Source organism: Halyomorpha halys, unplaced genomic scaffold, assembly GCF_000696795.3.
Source record: "Halyomorpha halys isolate HHAL.00 unplaced genomic scaffold, Hhal_1.1 Scaffold104.1, whole genome shotgun sequence".
In the NCBI taxonomy this organism is placed as follows: Eukaryota; Metazoa; Arthropoda; class Insecta; order Hemiptera; family Pentatomidae; genus Halyomorpha; species Halyomorpha halys.
The window spans coordinates 291,500-302,754 of NW_027107578.1; the positions used below are offsets into that span (position 1 = coordinate 291,500).

Sequence of the window (11,255 nt, forward strand, 5' to 3'; positions counted from 1 at the left end):
ATCACTTCCAGGTCTCTATATCCATCATCATTACTATAACCAGAATAGCAGTAAAATACTCTTAATAAAATCCTTAGCCTCATTTCTGGGCATTATAACACTAATATAATTACTACACATAAAAAAAGAAAGTATGAAACACTAACTTAAATTTATATTATAACACAGTAAATAAAATTATCTAGGATAAAAAAAATTAATAAAAGTCTTCTGGAAAAGATAGAATAAAGATAAGTCTCTAGTACTTGAATTTGTAGCATCAGGTGAGGTATCTCATAAATATTATTTGATACATACACAAAAACATAAATTATATCAGAATTATTTTGCTTAATATTTTGATTTTAACTGAATACAATGTATTCATAACAGGAGAGAAAACAAATATTTTTTAAAAAAACTTTTGACTATGGCAGTGTCACCACTATGAAGAAATTTAGGCCCATGTAAGGCTCTAAAATATATACATATGTTATAAAAACTTTATGTCAAGATATGAAAATTTTATTCTTTAAAAAAAAAAATCATTTCATAACACTATGGTACAAGGACCTTTTGTGGCATCTACTCTTATTATATTTCAAGCCTCTGGGACTAGGAAATCTTGATTACTAATTCCATAGATAAAAAATTATATATTCTATTTAAAAGAGTGAAAACTCCGACCTGGCTAATCAAAATACTTAACATGAGTTGTACTCGCTTAGCTACAATTAAAGCTACTGCAGCTGGACAGTAACAACCAATTGACTTTGCAATTTAATTGGTTAATAGAGATTAGAAAATTTCTGCAGAGCTTCGGAATGTTTGACCCGATGTTATTCAATGATCGGTAAGTATAAAATTGACTTATAGTCCGTGGTACAGAAGGTTTCTCTTTAAAGCGGACGCTCCACAAGGCTACTTAAAGATCACCTGCCCAAAGCTTACTTAAGAATGATTTTCCAATAAAAACTTTCCCGTAAATATGCAATTGCTCTTAGTGTCGGACGACACAGAAGCTTTGTCCAGCTTGGGATGGAACGGCGTTGGAGGATTATTTTCAACAATTTGTGTGCATAAATAAGTGTTTATACAGAATTTTTATAACTTTATTTTTCGTCTCTTGAAAAATCAAGAATATGGACTTAAATTCATTAAATTAAATTAAATATCCATTTTAGCTTCAAATAAATGACGGTCTGTAATGATACAAAACTTATTTTATTTGTACCGACGTTAAAAATGTATATATTTTATTTTATTTATTTATATATTTTTTCCTCTGAATTAAGGTTGTTATATAGTTATAGGTCTTTTTGTTTTCAGGCCGAAACTTCGACATAATAAAATAAGTTTTACCTATTTGTGTATCATTATTGACCGCACCCTGACCATCTTATATTGAATATACGGTTAACAATAAACACCTTATTATTTATGCTTAAATTGGTCAAAAACCTCAAGTATTATTGTAAATAACCAATTAAAGTTCAATTTTTTTTTCTATACACTATCTGATGAATAAACCATCTAAAATTGTCTTTACTGGTAATTTCTTAGGTATATTCAATTGAAAGTCTAATGGGAAAATTTCCGATTTCGTTGGAAATATCATTCCTAAGATTCATTTTTAGTGGAAGTTACTTAGTTAAGCTTATGCATTTCGTATTAAGAATCGGGGTGAATCATTTTCCTGTATCACATTTGTAATCATTAAGCGAAGTTGCAAATGAGCCGCAATGTTCTAGTCGTTTTCCATCATAAATATTTATTTTCTTCATACCCCGAGCCCCTTAACATAAAAAATAACTCCACTAGCATGAAGATTCTTACTTTGTTAATTAGGTATAGCATGGTAAGTTATGGTATACCTAGAAACATAGTTTGGAAATAGTTCCTATGTGATTAATTTTAATTATTTTATGTTTCACTTTTTTCATAATTATTATATTTATTTACTTTTTAAAAACTTATAAAGCTTTTGTTGTATGGAATTTTAACCGGAATTAAAAATAAAGACGAAAGTTTGGAAGTAACCTAACCTTTCTAATATGAACCTTCTAACTGCAAACATGTCTGCATTAACAACAGATTATGGATCTGAATATTTTATTTCAATGATGGTAATACAATTTATTAATTTAATGATTATTGGCATTGGTTACCCATAATTGTCATGATGGTTGTTATGGTCAATAGTCAAAACATATTAATACACATATGCATGTGTATCTTACTTTAAATTTATCTGGCCATTTAGGTCTTCTTACCATTTTTCCAGCTCTTATCATATAACTATCAATAACATCTGATAACAGTGCCTTTTTCTTCATTTCTTTAGCCTTGCTGGAACTCATTCCAAACCAGCTGTTGTCTGGAATTGGACCAGCTGCCCTTCTTCCAATAAATTCTATACCTTTCCTCTTCTATCTAAGTAATCTTTAATCTGCTTTTGCTTATCATTCAAAACGTTTTAAATATCTTCTATGCCAACTACTTGGGGCTGTAATTAGAGTTTATAGATGGTAAAATGCCTTTGAGTTGTCTACTCAATAGCTATGCTGGGGTAGGCAGTCTAAAAATGGGGTATTATTTACTTAAAGTAAACACAGAAAGGGGTTGGTCTGAACTTGTTAGGACTTTCATTAATTTTTGAACTGTTTGAATATAGTACTTCACCAAGCGTACTCCTTTACTCCAAATTTTTTTTTTCCATTGAAAGCTATAATTTTTTTATTTTGCTTTGTCTAATACATCCTTTTTAGTTAGCATCATGTTTCTTCCTTACTCTCTCCTGTATCAATATGTCACCAACGAAAACATAACATCCTGTTAAATATCCCATAATACCTTTATATTGAGCATGGAAAACTTCAGAAGCATAATTTAATTCAAAGGGATGACGTTAAAGCTTATAGGGACTCCAGGATAAATTAAAACTAAAATTTGAGGTTTCCTAATTTAATACCGTTTGCCAAAAACCTGACAGCATCTAGTTTGCTGAAATATATACATATTTTTTTTTGTTATGAATTTATTTATTCAGTCTCTTAATGGGAATGAAATTCTCCTAGTTGGATGCAAGGTAGGCCCCAGTCTTCTCTACCTCTAAGAATCTCTCTAACTTGCTCATTCTGTAGGGAAACAGTATGAACGTAAATCTGCTTTACTTATTCAAAAGTATTAATAAGATGTTTTATTTTTTTAACAGGTATAAATTTACATTAGGTCTTATTATATTTTTTTAATATTAGATACAAATGGTTAATACAATTCTTCCTTATTTGTATAATATTTGTTTGTGTTGTATAGCCATAGTTTTATTTATTGTTATAGGTGTTAGCTGTCATATCAGGCATGTTATTCTTAGTCAGTTTGATTCGATGTTGGATAGACTTCAGAAATTCATTACAGGAAGTGAAGCCTTTGTCATATATTGTAAGTATTAAAAATATGATATCTGTATGTAGCTTTAAGTTGAGAGTATAGAATATTAGTTGAGAGGTAAGAAGATTAGATGAATCCATCAAGCTTTATATCTGGCCTGACCAAACCCAAATGGTTTACGGGTCACTTGAAAGACCATAACATTATAACTGTCAGCACTTCATTTAAAAATACTTTTAAAATATGTTACACTAATAAAAATGTATAGAATTATTGTATATAGATGATTCAACATAATTATTTTTTGAGTCTTAATTAATGAGATGTTTTTTGTTATTTCTTAAACTAAATACTAGTGAATTCATATTTATGTCCGATGTCAATTTTAGCTTGATCCATCATCAAATTTCATTCAAATCATTGGTTAGATGATGAAGTATTCCTGTTATATCCTCTATAAAAGATATACCTGATGACTAATCACCATAAATTAATTCAGGAATAGATTCTGTTTCTCATTTATAAAAATGTCAATTTTCTCTTATAAGGTGAAATATACCATAAAATAACTCCTTATTCAAAAGATTATTCACTAATCAATTCTTTAGATTGCCAATGCTTCAATTAAAATATTAAATTTTCCATTAATTGCACCATTTTCTGCACCACATGTTGTCATCTCTGCTTAGCAAGAATATAGTATCTTCAAAAGAGTCAGTTCCAGGTTTTTTACATCACTTTAACTAGGGAACCTAGTTTATATAAAATAATTTGTACCCAAGTTAAGTTTCAAAACACTCTTTATTTCTTTAAATGTCCAACGTTTCGGCCATCCTCAAGGACAATCTTGAATATAAATTTACACCTAATATTCCATAATTTAAAAACTTTTTGCTGGCTATTTTGCCCAGGTCATTAATTTCAGTCAAATCATCCTATTTTGTCAATTTTGCATCAAACTTTAAAACTTTTAATTACAGATTAACTTAACACTATATTCACTTTCTTATCAGACATGGATGAGAGGTGTAAATTTATATTTAAGATTGTCCTTGAGGATGGCCGAAACGTTGGACATTTAAAGAAATAAAAAAGATTGTTTTGAGACTTGACTTGGATCAAATTATTTTATTTAAACCAGTTTAGTTTTTTTTAAAGCTGTCAAAAATACAGTAAATACAATAATTTTTTTTATTTTAATGTCTTAATATGCAATACATTTAATCTTAGCAAATGTTTTACTTATTAGAAATGCAGTAACTTGTTACTGTTAACCAAAAGTGCAATAACCGCATATCACTTACAGACCAAATTCACTGCATTTTTACAATGAGAATAACTCAGATACTTAGGAGTAATTTAGTATACATTTTCACATTTAATATAGAAATGAATTTATTGTATACCATTCAAGTTTAAATAGTGCAAATGAATCAAAATAGAACTGACCACAGTTTGGATTTTTTAGTGAATGAAAGATGAGTGGAAAAAGTGGTACAATGGGTTTTTATAATTTTAACCCTGGAAAATAGTTGAGAAGGATGGTAACTAAAAATGCTGTAATAAATTATTATTTTATTTAATAATATAATTAACCCAATTTATTAACCTAGAAAAATTTAAAAAACAAAAAAAAAGATTGGGTTGATGAAAAATTATTTTTATATATAAGAAGATGGTCAGGGTTGCAGTAAAAAAAAAGAGCAAATAGTTTAAAACTGTTTTCTCTTTTTTTTTTACCACAACCCTGACGATCTTCTTATATTTAAATCTTTACGGTCAACTATATATACATATAAAAAATTATTTTTATAACTCGGCAGGTCAGGATGTTATGTATAAGTAATTCTCTGGTCAAATAATGCATTTTTCTGAATGGAAAAAGGATAAAACCATAGGATGATGTTTTGTGCCATATAATTTATCTATTTTTTTGTATTTTAATCATCGCTAACAATAAATTCTTAAATCTTACTCTAAATTTTTTTAAAGTGACAAATATGTTGACACTAGTTATAAATACTTTTTAATCCGATATTGTTTGCTTTGGTCTTTAGGATGGTTATTCCACTTCAATGGTTTGCACATATTTTTATGGCTATCTAAAAAAAATAATTCCTGATGAAGGGACAGGGACAGGAGGTAATCAGTCATTACATAGAAACTTCAAAATGTGTGTTTTTTTTATGTATAATTTTTTTTCTTTTATTTTAGGTCTGTATGACAAAATATTGTATTATAAAGAAAGACAAAGACTTACAGACAAAGATTTTCCCTTACATAAAATCTTCATTATCATATGTGCATCAGGATTCATTCCACCGACACTAGAAAAGATAGATAACAAACGTATTGAAGCTCGAAAGGTATGTTATTTGATTTTATTTGTTATTAACAATTTTATTTTAGTGATGTCTAATAACAATATCACATCTATGACTATAAACTTTCAACTCAGATCTGAATACAGGTAAAAATTTTTCCCCAAGATATGTATGAAAATAAAGTTAAATCTATTTGAATATAAAAAAAATGCTGCACTGTGACAGCCCATTACTGGGGCTTACAGAGAATTACATTGATCATGGCAAGTAGAACAGTAATAAAATATTGCAATATAATTAATTCATCATGTCTGTCAGTAAAAAATGTTCCCATAGATCGATTTATAACTAGCATGAATATGTTGAAAACCATTTTATTAAATGAGATTTGAAAATGGCCTGTAATTTGAAAATCACTCTTTTCGGTCTAATCCTGGTTTTTTCTTCTATTTTTTTCTGAGTATAAAACTTTTATATAATCTTTGTAAGATTATGGAAGTTTAATGTCTTAGGCTCATCGATTAATTTTAAATGGTTTTAACCATTTAATGTGATATATATATGAACAATGCCTAAAAACTTTTTTAAAGTTTTATATAATGTTTAAAATTGTTGTTATTGTTTTTAATATTGTCAAGTATATTTATTTTTTTAGCATTTGGATGAATTGGTTTTAAATGATGCTGGAATAAATGGTCGACATTATACAACAGCTGTATATAAGATCAAGTACCGCAATTTAAAAGATCATATTACTGTCGCCATGGAGGGTACTCCTCCATTACTTACTCTGTCAGATGCTTCAGGAGGAGATCCTGGTAAGTTTGCTTTGCTCTAATTGCAAAAGTGCTATAAGTGATTGTGATGTATGAGTGAGTTACCTCTGACCTCAGATAAAAAAATTTACAGTGCATAGTTTTACAATGGTTTTATTAAATATTTCATTTATCAAACTTTGTTATTTATTGGATTAAATACCTCTATTATCCATCTAGTCCAGGTTACCAATCTATTCCAGCAAGAATGAGATGCTTGATATTTATTCCACAACTCAGCCACAAAATAAACTTCAACCTTCTCAGCCAAGATGTGAACTGGCTGCTTCAAAGTCATGAGATACTGTCTCGAGATATTCTGTGTCTATCTCCCTGCTTCAAACTGAATTCTGTAAAATTTATTATCTTACACTCTTACATTAATGATGATGGTCTACAATTTCATTGTTAATCATCCATTGCATTATATAGTCTAATACAACTGTTAATACTACTCTTTATTTCTCTAATATAACAAATTATATTTTAATTAAAATCTCTGGTTATATTTGAAAAATCATAATCATTTTATCCCCTTTACCGCTTGCGCTGTGTGGGGTTATAATTTGCAGAGTCTGGACCAGTTATAGGACCCTCCTCCTACTCCAGTCCATTCTGAACGCTTCCTTAAACACTCTCCTTCCAGGAAATGCGTGGTCTTCCTCTTGGCCTTCTTCTCTTCACGCAAGTCTCATATATCTTTCTGACAGTTCTTTCATGGTCCATCTGAAGGAGGTGTCCAAACCATCTTAGCTTGTGTCCCTCTAGGGTGCTCTCAGTTGGTTTTACTCCGAGGTTAGTCCAAATGGTACTGTTCCGTACTCTATCTCGTCATGTCCTTCCATCCACCTTACGAAGGTACCGCATCTCCATGGATTGGATCTGGCTCTTGTGTTTCGAGGTGAGGGTCCACGATTCGGAAGGAAAGAATAGGGAGGAACGTCGATTTGTAGATCATTATTCTAGTGTTTCTCGTCACCTCCCTTTTACCCAGGAAACCCTTCAATGCAAACTAAATACTCTTCCAGCTGCATTGATTCTTTGAGAAACTTCCTCATCAATGTAGCCGCTTTCATTGAGATGAGCACCTAGATATTTGAAATTCTGGACCTGCGCTTGTCTTTCTCCATTCGATCGGATCACCCTCATTATTCCCCGGGGTCGCTTTCCTTCCCTCATGCATTGGGTCTTTTCCAGATTAATTTTCATGTTTATCGAGGCCATTTCCTCTTTCAGAACACTTATGTTGAATTGAAGGTCTCGGTCGTTGGAAGCCAGCAAAACCAGGTCATCCACAAAAGCCATCACAGAAAATTTAATGGGTTGTAAGTTCCTGTGTCCTAACTGAAACTGTCTCATTCTAAGTTTAGCTTTCTTTATTGCTTTATCGCAGACTACTGTGAAGAGCAGCGGGCTCAAGCAACAACCTTGACGAATACCTGATTTTGTCTCGAACTCCAGTGATATGTGGCTCCTTGTCCTAACCACATCTCAAATGAATTTAATTTGGTGCACTATATTTTTACTTTATATGATGCTTTGTGTGTTTTCAACTTTTGTTTTGTATTCTTCTTTTTGCACTACTATTCTAGTGCAAAAAGAAAAAAATAGTTCAATAGAAGTTTCTATTGAACTAATTTTTGCTGTAGCAAGTACGCATTTATTTTTTATATTGCCATTTATTTTGTGTCCAGACCGATTTGTGATATTGATATACATGTACACACTTAAACTAAAGCAAATTAAAATTAAACTCTTTGAAATGGTGTCTTAATGTTTTTTGCGAATAGTTCGATTGTTAATCGATTATACAAGAATAGAATCAGTGCAATCAATTGTGAGCCACTATCAACAATGAGTCCTTCCTAGTGCTCAGCACGTTAAAAGCAACTCTTATGACTTAGATTATATTCTTATAGCCTATCAATTTTGCTTTTCCTTTGTTTTCAAATATGCAGTTTATTCCGATTTGAAATACTATTTTTATTTTAAAATAAACCTTCAGTCAAAGGGATTTGAACAAAAAGTCTATATTTAATTAAAGTCACTGTAGTATTACTTACTCATGATTTATGGATTAATTTTAGTTTACTATTTGGCAAATTCATTTTCATATCATTGCTTAGTTCATTCATCTATTTTATTCTTTTCTAGTATTAAAGAAGTACAAGAAACTAATCATAGAACAGTTCTATAAAAAATTATCAAAGAAATTAGCTGAAAATGTGGAATTTGCAAATTCTTATGAAGTTATATTTTATAATGGTATGTATAAATAAATATATTAAACATATTTATTATCTTGTTCGAGGCTGGTTGTTTTATTCGATTATAACAAAATATATCCACATAGTCCCAAAAATTCTTTATTAATTCATATTAAATGTCCAAGGTTTCAGCCAACTATCATTATCAAGTACAAGTATCTTAATTTTAATTAATTTAATTTTAGTTTCACAGCCTCACATTACTTAGTAAAATTTTGGGGCTATTATGCTCAGATCAACTATAAAACAGTTTAAATTAACTTATATTTGTTATTATTACATTTGAGTATAAATTCTATTGTTTATAAATTATGTTGTTATGCTATCATTAAAATTATCCTCGACAATCTAATAAGCTTAATGATAGTAGTGAAACATAATGTATTTATGATCTCTATTGCTGGAAATCGGGTTGGCTGAAAAGTTGGACATGTGATATGAATTAATAAAGAATTATTGAGGCTACATTGATATATTTTGTTATAATTTAATAAATATATTATATTTATGTTTAACATGCTCCATTAAACAAAAGCTCACCATTATTAAAACAATAATAAACTTAACAGTTCACCTCTCTGCAATCTAAATAACTCCTAGCATTATAAATATAAAGCCAGTGAGTGTTGTGACAAATAGTGAATTCGCAGGTTACTAAAATAACCCATTACTAGGCTCACGGAACTCCAGTTGGGAACCACTTGTCTAGAGCCATTCTTTGGAATTGATCTAGTGAGCAACCAAGTTCCTTTCTGCACCCGTCTACATAGTCACCATTGGTAAGCCTTGGCCTACCAAGAGGGCGCTTTCCTATTGACCTGGCTTCCCTTAGCCAACGGGTCTTCCAATTGTTTCGCATCCTACAAACTGGTCATCCATTATAGCTGGCTTTCCTCCAGGATTCCAGTAATAGAGTTCACTCCTATTGTGGTTCGGATATTGTTATTTCTTACACAGCCCCTTCTGGTTTTTCCTGCCACTCTAAATAATCACCTGCCTGTAAGCTGGCTTGCCCCATCCATAAAGAAGAATAGGCAAGGTTACTTACTTAAACAGGTGTAACTTTGTCTCTGTGCTTACTTATCATTTGCCTATCAGCGCTGAAGATATTTAGAAGAATACACTGTTATATTTTCTCATTTGGTACAGTATTTCATTGTCTATTCATTAACACTACTTACAACAGTACCTGAATAATCAAAATTGATTTTGCGCTAACAGAGATTTATACTCGATCCTATCCTTTTCAATTCTTTAAACCGTTCATTGACAGCTTCTTGCGGACTTTTAGAATTTCTCACTGCCTTCTTAAAATTAATCTTTCAAATGTTATTAACAAATCAATTTCTCACTCCCTTTTTGAAATTAATCACTTAAATGTTATATAATTTTAACTTTTCCCTTTGTTTTCTTTAGATGACCCTGATAAGCCGCCTACATTAGCGGATGAAATTATTTTAAGACATATCGACAAGGGTTTGGTGACAAATGAAGCTTTGGAGTATCCATTCAGTACAGATTCAGTGAATGAAACCTCTAAGTTGGTTTAAGGTAAATATTCTACTTACTTTGACTAATGCTATGTCAACAGTTTAAGACATATAGATAAGGGTTTGGTGACGAATGAAGCTTTGGAGTATCCACTGAGTACAGATTCAGTGAATGAAACCTCTAAGTTGCATTAAGGTAAATATTCTACTTACTTTGACATAGCATTAAATGACCTCAACTGGCAGAAATATTTTTACCATCGTTTATTTTAGAAGTAAATAATCATTTTTATTTTTATTTAAATAATTGTGTGAGAACTAGTTTTATTAGATGTCGTTGGCTATTTTATTAGAACTCCCCTATAAATAATTTATAAATTTTAATATACCAAACAACAAAAAATTGATCAGAGAAGAAAGAATTCCATTATAATTATTATTATTACTTTTCTTAAATTTTTCTTGAAATTTTCCTAATGCAGAATACTTGATTTTTAATACTTGGTTAAAAACAATGTGTATATTCTAATAATTTTATAAAATGTTAAAAATAAAATAAAAAGAATCTTTATTCTTTTTATAATTTTATTTCAAATATAAAAGAGAACTTGGGTTCAAATTAAGAACTCTAATATCAAATGGATAATATAATTTATTCAAATTTAATAATATAAAAGACTCTTAATTTTATTATATAAAAAGAAAGAGAGAGACTCTTAATCTCAGGGCGTGTTGTTACTAGACAATCAGAACAGGCATTTACAATAATCTCAATTAATTTAATTTAAATCTATTATACAAATGTATTCTAATTTAGTTATAACAAAACTAACCAAGCTCACTATCTTCCTGTTGATATCCTTGATATTCTTTGTTCTTGCGTCCAAAAGTGCTGTTCCTTTGTTCTCCTGTCCAAATATGGCTTCTTCCTTCATGCTGGACAGAAATTGATGAAACTACATCCTCTCTCCTTGAAGCCCCATAACCAAG

At 30.1% G+C, this 11,255-nt stretch overlaps 1 protein-coding gene across 3 annotated transcripts in view; it reads left to right on the forward strand.

Moving 5' to 3' along the window:
- The first annotated feature begins 1,377 nt into the window (after positions 1-1,377).
- Positions 1,378-11,255, forward strand: part of LOC106677579 (stimulator of interferon genes protein) — an 18,117-nt gene continuing 8,239 nt past the window's right edge. The window contains exons 1-7 of one of the 3 annotated variants that reach the window (XM_014415604.3): positions 1,378-1,837; positions 3,319-3,420; positions 5,427-5,511; positions 5,584-5,735; positions 6,349-6,511; positions 8,663-8,773; positions 10,192-10,326. In XM_014415604.3, the coding sequence (XP_014271090.1) occupies positions 1,712-1,837; positions 3,319-3,420; positions 5,427-5,511; positions 5,584-5,735; positions 6,349-6,511; positions 8,663-8,773; positions 10,192-10,325 (873 nt within the window). In that variant the 5' untranslated portion in view covers positions 1,378-1,711 and the 3' untranslated portion in view covers position 10,326. Of the gene's footprint in view, positions 1,838-1,918; positions 2,106-2,173; positions 3,194-3,318; positions 3,421-5,426; positions 5,512-5,583; positions 5,736-6,348; positions 6,512-8,662; positions 8,774-10,191; positions 10,327-11,255 lie in introns of those variants that run through there. The other 2 variants (XM_014415605.3, XM_067045959.1) reach the window with 2 other exon arrangements.